Source organism: Panthera tigris, chromosome A1, assembly GCF_018350195.1.
Source record: "Panthera tigris isolate Pti1 chromosome A1, P.tigris_Pti1_mat1.1, whole genome shotgun sequence".
Classification (NCBI taxonomy): Eukaryota; Metazoa; Chordata; class Mammalia; order Carnivora; family Felidae; genus Panthera; species Panthera tigris.
In genome coordinates, this window is record NC_056660.1 from 225182403 (window position 1) to 225200101 (window position 17699).

At 39.9% G+C, this 17699-nt stretch overlaps 1 protein-coding gene across 1 annotated transcript in view; it reads left to right on the top strand.

Moving 5' to 3' along the window:
• MARCHF11 (membrane associated ring-CH-type finger 11) overlaps positions 1-17699 on the top strand; it is a 102307-nt gene that overhangs the window by 67968 nt on the left and 16640 nt on the right. The window contains exon 3 of the mRNA XM_015542376.2: positions 10435-10627. Within this exon, the coding sequence (XP_015397862.2) occupies positions 10435-10627 (193 nt within the window). The remainder of the gene's footprint in view (positions 1-10434; positions 10628-17699) is intronic.

Sequence of the window (17699 nt, forward strand, 5' to 3'; positions counted from 1 at the left end):
GGTGCAGTTCGGTGCACACCTTTATGTCTGACCACCAGAATATACAGTGTTCGGGTGACATGAGCTCAATTATTTAAAATGGAAAGATGGCTGCTTTCCGTGAAAATTCTGCTTCAGAATCAAGGTTGAACACAGCAACAATGCACTGAAAGTTTAAATAAGCTTTAGCAAAGGTAGCTCTCAACTCTTTGTGGAGATGACACGTAAATATGGTCATGACCACCTACTAATTACTTAGATAGAAATATCCTCGGGAACCTGTATTTAAACATAATCAATATCAAATATTGAGAAGAGTAATGAACTGAAAATGCATTATATACAGACACGCTGTTAATTCATGTGGGAGCAAAATCTAGTTACTAAGACTGACTCTTTTAGAAAGTTGGCACTTGGAACAGATTTCCCTGATTTGAAATAATGGATAGCACCAGCTTTTGTCACAGAAAGAATTAATACAGAGAGGGGGAAGGCAGTATAATTTCTCGAACCCTGAAGAGCTAGAGTGTATTTTTATCTTAACTTTCGGACTGTTTAAGTGTGGATTCACAAGACTTTTGGCAATTATGAAAATCTATAGCTGACGAAACAACTGAACAAGAGGTAACACTGAGAGATGAGATAGGGAATAGTTCTGGAAGAATTAAGGGGGGGGAGGGAGAATCAATATGCTTTTTCTTAAGTGAGATCTAGAATCTGGCATTTCTCGTGTGGACTCTGTGCCCTATAGTTGCTCAATTAATGCTTGTTAGTTCAAAGATTGTTCCTTCTGTTAACAGTCATTTGAGAGATTTTCTCAGACTACACCTTCCAAATAAGGATACTCAGCTCCTATAAGAAAACTTTTTACACCTTCTACTCCTTTGATCTACCATCGTCCTGTGACTCTAGAGACAGCCAGGTAGGCTATTCTTTGGGACTTCGTGTCCTATCCCAAGATTTGGCATCGAGATAAAGGACAGCTTTTATTACCAAGGTTTTTCTGGACACACATTTCTTTAGAAGGACCACCTCACTCATGTAGTTAGTATCCTGGTCCCTGGACATTCACAGATGCCCCTCCCATGTAGTGTCCCTCCCCACTCCACATCTTTGGGCTCTGCTAATTCTGCTTCTCACTTAGTAACCAAACTTTTACTTTAGATTAATTTCCTTCCCCCCTAGAACTAAGTTTTCAAACTTGGCAGGCTCTCTGGTCACTTTGGCCTACCTCTGGATCTGTGGTCCCTTTTAATTCATATGGGAGCAAAATCTAGTTACTAAGACCAACTCTTTTAGACAGTTGGTACTTGGCCTTGGACCAGGTTCACCTCATCCCAATTCATCCAGGACTTGATTCTCCTGGCCCTGAAGTCAAAGCTCAGCCTCGCCTATTCATATGTCTAGCACAACTGAGCCCAATTGCTGTGAGGAAAGCTGAGAAGAATCTCCTTACCAGAGTCAAGTCTTAAAGGCCACCTTCTCCCAGGGGCTTTCTTCTGGGGGACGAAAATTTCTCTCCTTCTTCATTTCATCTTAGGACACAGACAGAGTCCTTGACAGTCCATTCCGGGAACCCCCAAGGTGGCCCTCACCTTGAGGTTCTCAGTTTCTTCTCCCTGAGCCTCAAACCATATCGAGTACATCTCTGTAGTCCTGGTACACGGCTTGTCAAACCTCTTGGGATTTCCAGGTTTCTGGAAGAAAAAACTTTCATTGGTGGTCTGAGCCCTATACCATAGCACGAAGCCCTCACAACATGCCCTGGTACACATGGGGACCTGCCCACCCACTTCTCGGCTTTCCTGTTGGTCACATGATCTACTTCGAAGCATTTGAATTAAACCAAATGATGCTCTGTGGTCAAGACACAGCACCCTGCAGAATATGCATTACCGCCAGCTCTGGGAGTGGCACTAAAGACTATTCCCTACAAGAAAGTGAGTCCAGAGAGTTTTCTGCCAAATTCTTGTGGAAACTGCAACCCATGATTTGGAGATTTGTTTTTCTTTTTTAATCACTGTGAGTTAAAAGTAGATTGATAATATCAACGGATTGGTGTTCATTTTAAATTCTAGAGCAGCGGCCTCTTTTTTTGAAAATGTAAACAATAACAAGAAACCTTTGTGCTTTGGATACTATTTTTCTTCCCCTTTAACTGTAGAACCTAAATTTAGGGAGAATAATTATCTGAACAATAGTGAGTCTTCATGAAAGCCATTTCTTTAAGTCCTCTTTATTTCAGCAGTGACTTGTAGATTATCTTTTAAACATTTTAGTCTTAAGTAATTTATGATTTATGGTATTTTTAATGTAGCGCTGTTTTTTGTAATTTTATTTTCCAACTTTTTGCTGGGGTATTTGACACAATTGATCTTTGTTTATTGACCTTGTATTTTCAGGCTTCGCGAAATTAACTTCCTAATTCTGTTAGGTTTTCTTGTGGATTTTCTAGGATTTTCTACATAGATCATCATAACATCTACAAATAGAAACCTTTTTTTTCTCTTAACTTATTCCATTGACGAAGATGTCTATCTAGTTCACTAGTGCATAGGAGTAATAAGGGTGGACATCTCTGCCCAGTTCCTGATCTTAGGGGGGGAAAGCATTCTTTCTTTTCCTCCACCATTAAGTATGATCCTAGCTTTAAGTCTTGTACATGCCCTTTACAGGTTAAGTTTTCTTTCTTTACTAGTTTTCATCATGAATGGGTGTTTGTCATGTAACTTTATGCATTTTTGGTAAGATCTGTTTCTTTTTTCTTTGCTTTTTTGTTTATTTGTTAGTATTGTTAATTACATTGATTGACATTTTGTTATATCAATCTTTCATCCCTAGGATAAACCCCGCTCACTCATGATGCATTATTCTTTTTATATACTACTGGATTTGCTAGTATTTTGTAGAGGATTATGTTTTCATTTATGCTCATAGGGAATATTAGTCTAGAATTTTTTTATATACATATTTTTCTTTTTGGGGTTTTGGTATCAGGGTCTTGCATGACCTCATAAAATATCTTGGGAAATGTTCTGTCTTCTTTTGTCGTCTGATAGAGTATATGTAACTTTGATATTACTTTTTTCGAAATGTCTGATAAAACTTCCCAGTAAAACCATCTGGTCCATGAGGTGTTTGTTCATTTGTGGAAGTCTTTTAATTATAAGTACACTTATTTTGTAAAGGGTTATTCGTACATTCTATTTCTTCTTGAGTCAATTTTGATAAGTTATGTTTTGCAAATAACTTATCTATTTCATCTCTATTATTGAATTAATTGGCATAAGACGGTTTATGATATGTTCTTATGACTCTTTTTATCTGTAGGATCAGTCATGTTATATTCCCAATTTTATTTCTTAATTAGCCTTGCTAGAGTTCTGTCCGTTTTTGTTAACGATTTTAAAGAAGCAGCTCCATGTTTTCCTATTTATTTTCTCTAAGTTGTTTAGATTTCGCTTTTCTCAAAGAACAATCTTTCACCTTTCTCAGGCAAAGCAAATTCTCTTCTGCCTGATTATCATTTCAGCTCTGGTAAGTTTATGAGGATGCTTTTCTAGCAGAGAAGACCCACACCGAAGCATGAAATCACGTTTAATATGCAGCTTATAAATACAACCCTACAAAGAAGGGGCATATAACTAACTGAATGTTGTATCCGCATGTCAGGTTGATTACACATAGAGATGTTTTCTACCAGCATTTCAAATCCGAACTTATAGTGGCTCAATTTAAATACCATCTAAAGATGATTGAAAATAGGTTTTAGCTAAATTCACTTTTCTGAAGAGGACATTTCTTAAGAACAGGTTCTCCCTCCTGTGACACTGGTAAGTGATCCCACCTGTCATACTGCATGCTATAAATCATCATACTACAAATCTATTAGCTTATGATTCATATCTGGCCTGCCTTTTAAAAACAAAGGTGAAACAGTTTTAGAATGAAGGATTTAATGCACACTCAATGAACCTACTTTCCTTGAGTTCAATTTCATTCCCTCTGAGCATGTGTTATTTTCGGGGAGGAAATTGGGTTCTAAATTGAGAAGGTGCATTAACTATTTCAGACAACGGAATGACAGGTACATCTTTCTAAATAGCTTCCTGGAGGCCTGATGGAGCGTATGCCTTTCTCCAGTTCTTATCTTACTGGCTGGAAGTGACTGATACCAGGAGACGACTTGCTCTTACCTTGGCTTGGGCTCCTGTCACTTCTTTAAAGAAAATTCCCAGCTTTTTCTTTCATCCTTTTTTCTCTGAAGGAAGTCATAAATCTGTGCTAATCAGTTAGACTTCATTGGGAAAGGCAACCACTTTGCCATGGTTTCACAGCAGTCTGTGGTAATTATTGGGGTAGTTATTTAATTTTCCGGGAAGAATGCCACACAGACATGGACCCTCACACACAACGATACCCAGTTCCGGGCCATGTACGTTTTGTCTGTGTCTTTTTAGGACTGGTGGGCCTTTCTTGGTGCATCTCTGAACAGCCGTGTATAATGAGAATATTAAATAATTTCCAATGTGTATTTATTTATTTCCTTTCAAACTTCATTAAAATAAAAGCGATACATCTCCTTGAGGTTGTCTTCTTTATGTTAGCATTCAGTTAACAAACTGCAAATTTCAGACTCAAGAAGTATTGAATGCCATTTAGAAAGTGATCGGTGATATTTCGTTGGGACTCTGCTGTGCTGAACTGCTTTTCGCATATGTTGACTTTTCCCTAACTGTAGAGGTATAATTTTTATAGAGGTATAGTTATGCCCAGTTTGTTTTCACTTTGAAATATAGGATGTGTCAGTTGATGCAGGTGGAGAGAAGGGCATTTTAGAAAGAACTTGGGCTTTGGAAACAGATCACAGTTTAAATTCTCACTTCTCTACTCATTGGTGGCTTGGCCAGAGCTGGAACTTTATCTTGGAGCAAGACTAGAATGGAGGTGCAGAGAATATCATTGTGACAGTCAGATAGACGATGGAAACTGAAGCCAGGACACCATGTAGTGAAGCATTTCCTGGGTCTGTAGAGCTGTTTGGTGAGTATCGGGGGGATGAGACTGAGCCTCTGCCTTCATGAAACTTGCAGTCTGTGGACAACAGGGAGATAATCACCTGGGATCCAAGAGAGAAATTCACACCACACAGAAGTAGAAACAGTGGATTATGGGGTCCAGACGGGGGAATCTGCACGAGAGGCGGGGACGGCTTTTTAGAAGAGGTGGCATTAAAGCCAGTTAAGGATGGGTGAGAGATTTCAGCCCGTGAGGAAGGGGAGAAGGACATGGCATGCTGAAAAAGGAACATGCTCAAAGGCAGAGAGAGACCAAAATAAAAAGTAAGTACATGCATTTGGGACAATACAGGCAGGCAGATTAAGCAGAATTGAGGAACGTACACATCCCTCCCTCTTTCTTCTTTCCTTCCTTCTTTCTTCCATTTTTCCCTTCCCCCTTCCCTCCTTCCCTTCCTTCCTCCTCATTTCCTTCTTTCCCCCTTCCTTCCCTCTCTTCCTCATCATATCCCTCTATCCCTTCCTTTCATCCTTCCTGCAACGGTTATATGCCAAGGACTCGGAATATGTGCTGAGCCATATGCGTAGCCTTCCTTCCTGGGACTCCTTTCATTAGGAATGTAGACTTGGGGCTGCCATGGGGGACCAAGGCATGACTCACGGCTAGCAGTCCAGCTGGAGAGCTATTTCAGGAGACCATAGAAGACAGACTTGAAGCTGTTACCAGGAAAATTGTGCTGTCACTGCAAAAACAGGGTGTGAGCCGTTAACTGTCATCAGAGCGTAGTAGAATTATCGTATGGTACAGGTGACCCTTGGACAACACAGCTTGGAACGGCGTGAGTCCACTTATACACGGATTTTTTTTTTTTTGGATAAATGCAGTACCCTACTGCAAATCTGTTATTTTCTCTTCCTTATGATTTTCTTAACATTTTTTTCCCTCTAGCTCACTTTGTTACAAGAACACAGCATGTAACTCACAAAGTATGAGTCAGTCGACTGTTTATGTCATTGCTAAGGTTTCCTATCAACAGTGGGCCATTAGTAGTTAAGTTTGGGGGGATTCAGAAGTTATACATGGGTTTCCTGCTGGAGAGGGGGTTGGTTCCCCTAACGCCCGTGTTGTTCATGGGTCAGGTCTATAAGAGAGTGAACCTAGGAGCCAGACTGCCTGGGTTTATATGGCAGCCTTAGCCCTTAGTAGGTGTATCACCTTGGGCGAATTGTTTGACTTCTCTCTGCCTCAGGTTCCTCATCTTTAAAATGGAGATCGTAATAGTACGTTCCTCACAGAGTTGTTGTGGGAATTAAATGAGTCAATATGCATAACCTCCTAGAAAAGTGCCTGGGACATACTGGCCCTATATAACCATAGACTATGTTTATTAAATTACTTCTAGTATGCTGCATGAGGATGAACTTTCAAAAGAGGAACCGCTCGGTCCCACTTTTGCTAGAAACAATACATCCAATAGTTTGTGTAGAAGTGAGCATCTTTTCAGGAAGATAAAAGTCAAACATATTCCAATATTATGGAAAGAAATAAATCATAGCAATTCTGTAGAGTCAATCTGCTCATTGTTATAGTACTTACCTTTCCAAACTTGGGAAGAAATGTAAATAAACACGCATATTACATATGCTTACATATTAAGTTTTAGAGGTGAAAAGTATGTTCAGCAGTTGACAAATACTGTTCAAATATCAGAAATGTCTTACAGTCTGAAATCCAGGCCTGGGATACCATTGGGATAGCCTCGAGAGACTCATCCTCTATTTTTATTGTCTAAGCTAATGGTCCATTAACACAGCTTCTTGAGGCTAAGCCTGTTAGATAATGTGTGCCTTCTAGGGCAAAGACGCCAGGTGGGTGTTTCCTAGTGGTGGAAAGCAACATTATTTTTCCTGGGGGAAGAATGTGAACAATCCCACTTTTTTGCATAATGGTAACAATAATAAGAACATTATATAATGGGCAAAGAAATTGCCAAGATGACATCAGCGTTCAAAGGGAAAATCCCCATGTTCATAATCAGTTTAATGATTTTGGTTTCAATACTGGCTTGCCCTCATTAGCTATTCAGATAAATGGTGCTAATTTTAAGGATCATCAGTATATGAAGAACATCGACGCCCTTTCAGACTCATTGGCATAGTTGCATCAGCGGACTGATATAAAACCAAAAATTTCAGGAAGCTTTTTATAGCGTTTGAGCAGTGTTTCCTTCTTTAGAAATAAACTTCCAAAGTCTCAACATTATTTCTGACCTTATTTCTTATCTCCACAACACAAAATAATTTCTATGATAATAATAAATAAGCATCTCAGGGTATGAGAACTGAGAGTTATGCTCTTTTTTTTTCCCCCTGGCTTTCTGGACATAATTTTAAACACATTCATATCAAACTGCCAGGTATTTGAATTTTAAGCCATTTTCAATTTGGTGTCACCAAACAAGTAGGCAACATCAATGGTTCTTATTCCTGGTAAGTCTGTCCATTCACTCATTCTCCTTCCCTGCTAGGAAGTAGTTAAGCTTCATGTGTCAGAAGATTCCCAACACAGGGCTCCTGGGTGGCTCATTCAGTTAGGTGTCGGACTATTGATCTCAGCTCAGGTCTTGTTCTTGGGGTCATGGGTTCAAGCTCTGCATTGGGCTCTGGGCTGGGTGTGAAGTCTACTTAAAAAAAAAAAAAGCTGCCCAACCCGGAGTGGCCTCTCAGCCCTCTCAGTCGTGCTGACTCTCAGATGTGAACCACCACAACTTCTTGTGTCCCAGGAAACACTTCAGCTTCATCCGTCCCTCCTGATCAGTTCACCCAAATCTAAGTGGTTAGTAGGACCTCACCACATCTGCCTATGACCACCATGTTTCGCTAAATTGCCACGCGGGCAGTCTTGGACCAATTAACTACTAAGCCTAATTGAAGCTCAATATAATGAATTGTACAATATTGACCTGTCTAAATTTAATTCCGCTAAAATTACGGAATGAATCTGGAACATAAAGGATTCCTGAAAAAGGAAAATAGGTATCAGTAAAGACCACTTTTGATAAATCCTTCTTACCGCTCGCTGCTTACCCAAGACTCCGGTGAATCTGGCTTATGTATTTTGGAACATATTGTTCACCATATGAAAATCATACACACGCGCACACACGCACACACACACACACACACACCACTTGTGTTCCTTTGCCTCGTGGATTTAAAAGCATGCTTTGTTCTCATCTATCTGACATGATTAATAAATTGATAGAACACCATAATGCATAGAGATGTGATAGCAGCCATCTGGGATGGATGTTGGTTGGAAGTTATTTTCTACTTAGCTTCCCGTGTTGTGGTATTTAAGGCAAAACTTTAACGAGCACCAAAACTAAACTAAGACAACAACTAATACTTCACACCTGTTTGGTGACGCCAAATTAAAAAAAAAAATCCAGTGTTTTTTGTATTTATTTTTGAAAGAGAGAGAGCACGAGATGGAGAGAGGCAAAGAGAGAAGGAGAGAGAATCCCAAGTAGCCTCTGCATTGTTAGCACAGAGCCCGATGTGAGGCTCTAATCCATGAACTGTGAGATCATGACCTGAGCTGAAACTAAGAGTCGGACGTTCAATGGACTAGGCCACCCAGGTGCTGCTAAAATGGCTTTAAATTCAATTGCCTGGCAGTTTAAAATTACGTCAGGAAGCCAGAAAAAAACAAAACAAAACAATAGCTTCAAATACATGCTTGAAGTAAATTGATTCATTTGTAATGATAAAATCATATTGACTAATTTAATTATTATTCATCCAGAATTGTAAAGCAAAAGCCAGTTTTCGATAATCGAATCTGCATCTTAAAATCATTAGAAATACGTTTCTTATGGAATTCCACAGAATGGTCATTTGGTTATAAAATTTTTAAAGGAAGGGGCGCCTGGGTGGCCCAGTCGGTTAAGCGTCCGACTTCGGCTCAGGTCATGATCTCATGGCTCGTGAGTTCAAGCCCCACGTCAGGCTCTGTGCTGACAGCTCAGAGCCTGGAGCCTGCTTCGGATTCTGTGTCTCCCTCTCTCTCTGCTCTTCCCCTGCTCACATGCTGTCTCCATCTTAAAAATAAATAAAGATTAAAATAAAATAAATAAAAGAAAATAAAATATTTAAAAGAAAAATAAATGACCCTAGAGAATTAAATGTTTCATATGCATTTTTGTATTTAATCTTTAATAAATGTAGAGTTTAATAATATCTATGAATATGCAAGGTAAAAATGCATATTTGAATATAATATATAAATTATTTATGACGAGAGACAGAAGCAATGAGGGAGAAGAGGGAGTCATGGGTAGTGACAAACTTACCATTTGGGATCCACATATTCAGACTTAAGGTAAGTAAAGAGTTTAAGGAAATATCGGATTCACCCAGTGGATGCTGGTTGTTCAAGCTCATTTGTTTTTAAAGCTTATTTAAACTGTTTAGGAATTCTTCTGACAAGCCATATGTTGCAACAGCCAGAGCCCTTTCACACAGAATAAAATTGTGCAGGTTGTTTTGAGTTTCATTGTTTACTGACAAACCATAATAGCAATCCTAGTCTTGTTTCTGTCTCAATTATGCAAAAGGGAGAACATGACTAATTAATCCTTTCAAGTTGATAACACTCTTGAAAGACTTTTGATCATTTGGACTGTAAAATCCTCACAAATACTGATACTTAGGATACCAAATTATTCTCCCCATTGACTAGTGTGGTACTTACACGGTTTGTGAATTTCAAAGATATTCCATTTGTTTACCAATTCGAAATCTTGACAAAAAATGGCTTCACAGATCACTCACTAGATAATTAAAATTCAGTAATATCTGAGTATATGAAATGTACCAGTAACAGATAATGTACAATTTTATAGTTCTTTTAGAATTCTAGTGTATTACTTTAATGACTTTTGCATTGATGTTCTTATGTAACTTATGTATTTGTTTCTTACATTTTTTTTTTTTTTGCAAAAGCAAGAGACAGTTCCCCTTTTTTTGCAGTAGCCAAATGTGCTAAAAAGCAAAATAAGTTTCCAAATAGAGGAGACTTCAACGCATATCTTCGGAGTATATTTAATTTTGTGCATGCATGAAAGATAATAATGTGATCCCAGGTACTAAATATTCCTCAGCCATTCACTCGCAGTACTGTTATCTGGAATAAAACTAGATTAAATGTGCAGAGCGGTGAATTACTGAAAATAATGAAGCTAAGGCAATTCATTAATCTTTATCTGCTTGTCTATTTTTTATAGCCGGGATGAAATGGAAAAATTCATTTGGGGGCTGATCAGATCGAAAAGCGTCTAACATTATGAAGAGAAACATGGGGCTGAAAATGTTTTTTTTCCTTTTTGAATTGAACACAGCACCTTTTTCTTACATGCCTCTGTTTTTCTTTTAGTGGCAAAGCATTTCTATAACACTGGTTGAGAAAGTTCAGATGATTGCTGTAATCCTAGGATCCCTGTTCTTAATAGCAAGTATGACCTGGCTCCTCTGGTCTGCCTTCAGCCCCTATGCAGTGTGGCAGAGGAAGGACATCCTTTTTCAAATCTGCTATGGAATGTATGGTTTTATGGATCTAGTGTGCATAGGTAAGACCATGCCGTTGAACATTAACAAACTGTCAGTAATCCATTTCTTACAGCTGTTTTACTTTCACCAGTGGGATCTGGGGTAGAACGTTGTGGTTCACGGGATCTCGGGTCTCCAGGTACTTAACTGTCTGGGGTGTCACGATCGGGCCGCTTTCCTCAAAAAGCATAGCGTCTATATACCCAAGGTGCAAAAAATTTAACAGAGTAATGCCCGTTTGAAGTGGTTGTTTTGCAAGGTAAAGGAAGGAAGAGTGGAAGGAATTATTGGGGGGGGGGGCAAAATAAGGTCATTTATTTCTATGGCATGAGAGCAAATCAGCCCCCTTTCACCAAGCTGGGAAGGCATTGACTGGTGACGGTGGTGGTCTGTGCATTTGGGGAGAGGAGGGACAGACCCCTGGTGGTCCTACTCATGGTCAAGTGACTCAGGTGCCTCGAGGGCACAAAGTACTCCTTGGCGGGATGGGGGCTGGGGGTCAGTTTCTCCTATCACCTGTGCCTCTTTGTTTTGCTTAATACATTCAGTGGCTTAGAAGAGAAAAAGGAGCAAACATTTTGGCTTAAACAGATCCCTACGGAAAAAAAAAAGGTTATTTGCACGTTCCTCTTGACTGATCTGCTGTTTCCCCAATACCAAGAGAAAGTGGAAGGCAATTCATGCAGCAGTTATGTGGCGTGTAATTATGCAGTTATCACACTGGCGCTGTGATGGTGTCTGGTTGGCAGTGGGGGGCGGGCACATGGAGGGGCCACGCGGTCTCGAGGGGACTGTCCCTGCTCTGATGTGGTTGCAGCTCGGTGGGGCGTAAAAAGAGCTGAGAGAGGCAGCCGTGGTTTAGAGCAATGGTCCTACCGTGGCTTCTTAAGAAGTGCACATTCTCAGGCTCCACCTCACCTGCCAAATCAGAGATTTCAGGATTGGGGCCCCCCCCCCGGCCGCCTGTGCATCACAAGTCCCCTGGGATTCTGAGGCACGCCGAAGCTTGGGGGACGCCGGTTGCAGGGAATGGTGCAATTTGGGGTCCAGTGACTCGGTTTCCAATCGTGGCCTCCGCGGGGACGAATCAACTCTCTCTCTCCGTGTCCTGGATGGAAATAATAATCCCTAGCACACAGGCCCAAATCAAGGAAATCATGATTAGAACCAATTAGGTTATTAATTGGAAGTTACAGATTAAAGGTATTTGAATAAGTCACAAACGTTAAAGCAACTCAAATCATGCACGTTAATGCCTGTGCTCACCAGAGCCTTAATTTCACTAGCAGTTTAAATATCTTCAGTCACTTTTTCTAAAAGAACCCTATACATTTTAAAATAGGATTAGCCAGAATTTCCTCTCTTCCTCCTTCCTCCCTTGTCACTAGCACAAGACTAATAGGAAAGAAAATGATCAAATTGCAGGCCAGGAAGGGAAAAAGGAGGTGTGGGGGGGGAAATGTCATGAATAATATGTAAACTGAGCAGATGTTGCCTGAATAATGGAGCTAATGACGTGTATGAACAATTTGCATTAAATGTGATAATGCACTTGTAAGCATTTGGAAATGCTAAATCTCTATACAGATATAATCTCTAGGGTATTGCTCTAAATAAAAAAGAGTCACAAAACTGTTCTACAAATTCCTTAATAAATTCAGAGATAGATAGTATTTATTTTTTTTCACCATAAATGTTATAAAATGTGGTATTCCGTTGATACGAAAAGGAGAGATGAAAAACAAAGAAACCATTAGGCTTCCAGTCGAACGCGGAGGGAAAAAGTCCCATTGGCTTTGATATCATTACAGCACTAAAAAACGAACGTATATTTATACATCCTGGTTAGGAAATCATTATCCTGGCTTTCCTTTCTTCTTTTTTTTAATGTTTATTTACTATTGCGAGACAGAGAAAGAGAGGGCATAAGCTGGGGAGAGGCAAGAGAGACAGACAGACAGACAGACAGAATCTGAAACAGGCTTCAAGCTCTGAGCTGTCAGCACAGAGCCCAGTGCGGGGCTGGACCCCACAAACCATATGAGATCATGTTCTGAACCAACGTAGGATGCTTAACTGACAGAATCATGCACCCCCATTATCCTGGTTTTCAAAGCTTGCATTTAGTACCAAGTTACCTTATCTTAAATTTTGATTGCTAATGCCAGTTTCTTAATCAAAATTATTAAATTTTGGTTTTAAACGCATAGGCCTATGGACTAATGATTTTTGGCAGAATATGGACATATGTGGGCTTTCCTTTTGAAATCTGGGTATTTGCCCATTTAATGAAGTCAAGTTTCTTAGGCACACAAACCAATCAACATTTTCCTGGCTTACACTTTGGAGAGTGCATTTTTATTGAAGTTTTAAATAATGACAATAACCTATCATTGCATTCTAACTCATTAAATCCAAATATCACCCTTGCGGGATTTATTTGTATATTTAAAAAAATTTTTTTTTAACGTTTATTTATTTTTGAGACAGAGAGAGACAGAGCATGAACGGGGGAGGGTCAGAGAGAGGGCGACACAGAATCTGAAGCAGGCTCCAGGCTCCGAGCTGTCAACACAGAGCCCGACGCAGGGCTCGAACTCACGGACCGCGAGATCATGGCCTGAGCCGAAGTTGGCCGCTTAACCGACTGAGCCACCCAGGCGCCCCAGGATTTATTTGTATTTTTTGAAAAATGTCAAAGAATTCAGGTTGAACAACCTTGTTCGTTTTCAGAGAGTATCTTATTTTTTTTCCTCAAGAAATTGGGAAACGACTATAGCCAAGTTAGCAAATACACACGCAGGTTGTCAATAGCCAACTGGATCATAGCCAATAATAGCTCGGCAAATTAATTCAAGGGTCTGTTAATTGCATGTAGATGGTAACAAAGTAGGTTACATTGATTACGCCTCCAATCCCCCTGACTGCAGGAGTCTAAGGGTGAAAGCAGGTTACCCTCTGAGCCCAGTTTGCTCAGGTCAATAAATATTTATTGAGAACCTTCTTTGTGTCAGACACAGTGCTCGGTGCTGGGAATACAAATCCGAGTGGGTCATTTTCCCACCCCCTGGAGCTCCCAGCCACACAAGAGGACAGGCATGTCAGTAGGTAATTAGAATCTGGTGGAATGTGCACAGTTCTGGAAGCAGGCACAGGAGGTGGGCAAAGCAGGGAGACATGACTGCTGGGATGTTGTATGCAAGGAGGGGGTGGTTCCAGGCAGATTTCACGGGGAGGTGACAGCCAAGCAGGCTGATGGATGAGTACATGCATGGCAAGTGGGGAGATGGCCCCTTGTCACTGGTGGAGGAGGTAAGATTGGCTCCCCTTTCGGAGGGCGTTAAAGTACTTGGGAACATTCCCACATTCCTGTTTGCCCAAGCTTTTCAAACTTGTTTATACCTCAGTGAGAAGGAACAGGCTGGCAGCTTCATAAATCTTCTGTTTAAAAAAAAAAATAATTCGGAAAATCCGTAGATTATTCTTGAATCAACAAATGTTATAATCCAGCCAGTGTTTGTGATGCTTAGGAAGAGGTTGTTGTTGGATTGTTCAATAGAAATGTAAAGATGTGTAGAAAATGTATTTACTCAGGGAAATTCGTTAACTTCTTTCTACACATAGTGGGTTTGGTTTTTGCTTTTATTCATGATTAATTGATACATTTCCTGCTTTCCCGAGATTCAGTTTTTTCTTGCTATTAAAGTTTTGAATTCTCCCTGGGTTCTAGGTGCCATTGTCATTTCAATGCCTGGATTAGGGCTGTCCAGTAGAACTCACTGCAGTGTATCTGTTGTCCAGGACCACCAACCCTAGCTACGTTTGGCTCTTGAACACTTGAAATGTGGTTCGTGAGAAAGAGAAACAGAATTTTAAAGTCAATTTTATTTAAATGGACTTAAATTTAAATAAATAGCCACATGTGGCTGGTGGCTATTATATTGGAAAGTACCGATCCTAGATGATGATTCAACTTGAATGTGTAAGGGTTCGATGAACACAGTCCCCATCCCCTATATAACCAGGTTGTATTTACTAAATCACAAAGTGGCCGTGTGCCAAGAGAGATGGAGAAAGTAAGAATGAGTTGAAGATCGTTAAGAGAAGATATTAAAGGTCAGAGGGCAGTGGTCGAGAGGTCGACGGAGAACCATAAAAGGGAAATGTGTCTTAAGGAAATCGAAGTACAAAAAGGTAACTTTATATCATACAGGGGGAGCTCTTTTAAGTATTTAAATATTTGACATTCCAACTATAATTGTGTACCAGGAAAACTAATATAAAGGATTTAAATCACTGAGATGTTTTAGCCTGGGACAGTAAGTTAGGGACAATAGTCAAAGCAAGCTCATTTGTGTTGGCTCCCCCCTAAGAAGATTTGCACGGTGGGCAAAGGAAGGTTATGAAACCCAGAAATGAAAAGCAAATGCATGGTGGAAGGCTTTGGGCTCAGGATTTGGTTCTTAAGTCCATACTCTGCACATTGAGAAATTAAAAGGCTATCGCTTCCATTGACTGATTCAGAGGAAGCTTGTTCCGTAAGAGGAATGCATTTAGTAGTGACCCAGAGTCAGCCATGAGGAAAGGGAGTCATTTGAGGAACTTGCATCCAAAAAGTGAGGGCAGTAGTTACCAAGTCATTTGAGTGTCTGGTAGAACCTGATGAGGTGAGTTCAATTTTCTGTCAAAGCAATAAAATGAAGCTAGAACCCAGTTAGTGGGATTCCTGAACTCGGGATAGCAGTGCTTATGCTTAATTTCATTAACACTCTAAATTAGGACCGAATCCATGTCTGGAATATGTTTTGAGCTTCCTTGAGATACCCATGGAAGGGGCTGGTTATGGCCACAAAATTTAAGCGGCGCCTGGGTGGCTCAGTCGGTCAAGCATCCGACTCTGGCTCAGGTCATGACCTCGCGGTTCTTGGGTTCGAGCCCTGTGTCAGACTCTGTGCTGACAGCTTGGAGCCTGCTTCAAATTCTGTGTCTCCCTCTCTCTCCCTGCCCCTCCCCTGCTCGCACCCTGTCTCCCTCTCTCTCATCTATGGATAATAAAACATTTAAAAAAATTTAAGAACGTGGATCACTTTGTTCTTTTAAAAAAATCTCTTAATTGTCCACATAGTATAAACATGTACATATTCAAATAAACCCATTTTATGAATATATAAAGTTTAAAAAAAAGACTTCACTCCCACTGCCCTGTTATGTCATTCCCTTTGCAGAAAGGTCCCCCTCCCCCAACATTTTGGTGTACATCCACCAGATCTTTTTCATTAGGTTAACATGTGTATAACACATGTTATACATGTTATACATGTTATACATGTTATACATGTGTATAACACATGTATAACATGTTAACATAGACACATAGGTGTTTTAATATAAGTGGGATCATACTATTCGTATTATTCAAAACATAGTCATTTTCATGCAGCACCATGACCTAGAGATCTTTCCCCATTAGAATGGATGTACAGCCGTTTACTTAACTTCTGACGGATATTCAAGATGTTACCAATTTTTGTCATTAGACACAGTGCTGCCTAGCGGTATTTCTGTAGGCAGGATTCCAAGAAGTGCAAAGTCTGGGTTGAGTAGTAAGCACATGCCCCGTTTCGGCTCTCTAATTTTGGCTCTCTAAATTTGACTTATATTGCACTCACCCCAGATATATGAGAATTCCCATCTTCCCACGCCTTGCCAAAAATGGATATCCATTTTTTGACATTTTCATTGGTAGTTTGAGCTATATTTAATACCATTAGAGTGCTTTCCTTAAAGTCTCTTGTAACTATTTAGGTTTGTGGGGTGGTTTTACCTAAGAAAATAAGAATGGCCACACGGAGCCGTGCTCTTAATGCAGCTTGTCCTGCGTGGCGTCTTTTGGGATGCGGTGGGCAGGAACATAGACTAGCTCTGCCCTGTGATTACTCCCACCTCGTCTTTCTGAAAATGAAATCAGAAGATGGGATCGAGGTCAAAGATCGCTGCCTCTTGAGAACAGTTCTATCGATGACACCATTAACACTCAAGGAGTTTCACTTCTCAGTCTCTTTTTTTCATGCAGAAAGTGCTCCCAGAAATTGCTTTAAGGAAAATTGCCTCCCTCTATCACTTGGGTCTGTGGCTAAAGTACTGACTCTGTTATTGCTTGTTTTCCGTATTATTCTATTAAATAAACAAATTAAAGCACAGACATCCAGAGTGGAGGAAACACACATGTACCCACCAGGAACTAAAAATCCCTCTCAGAGCTCTTTGAAATAATGATATAAAGTATAGTATGGTAGTTTTTCTTGTCCTGCTTTTGAAAACTGCAGAGATTAGGGCATTTTTAAAAATAACCTGCTATATACTTGAACGAGGATCAGATCAAAATATCTTCTCTTTAATCTACCAATTATATAGTCAGTGCTGAAAAATGCTCCTTCTGCAGAAATTTCATATCCTCCAAAGTGAGGTTTTATTTCACTCTGTTTGAAACCTAATTATTTTTTTTTAAAAAAATACATATGAATTCTTGTAGTTATTATTATAGCCCTTTTAAAAAATCTGTTTTTCACAGTTGATGATCTGTCTAGTTAAAGGTTCTTGGGCACACACAAGAAAACGATATAGAGTTACCAGTTGGTAATGTATTCACATTTCATTATAGAACTTCAAATAAGTAAATACCACATATTCTTACGGTCCTTGATTATATCGGAGACACGTGTTTACATTTTTAAAAGCTAAGGTAACATTTCTCTCTTACTTTCCATACTGCTTCATTGTGCTATTTTTTTCCCCCAGGCAGAGCAGCTAAAAGTAACACATCATTGAACCTTTCATTGACATGAAACTTAAAACGTACATTTTCTAATTCTGTGATATTGTATGAGGAAAAGTGAAGACTTTTAACCAAGAATTTCAGGATAATCAAACTCTTGGTTACCACAAATGAGTTCTCCCCATTGAGGATGGCCAGTTGTCTATTTCAAAAAAATTTTTAATGTTTATTTCTGAGAGAGAGAGACAGAGCACCATTGGGGGGTGGGGCAGAGAGAGAGAGAGAGAGAGAGAGAGAGAGGTAGGCAAAGAATCCAA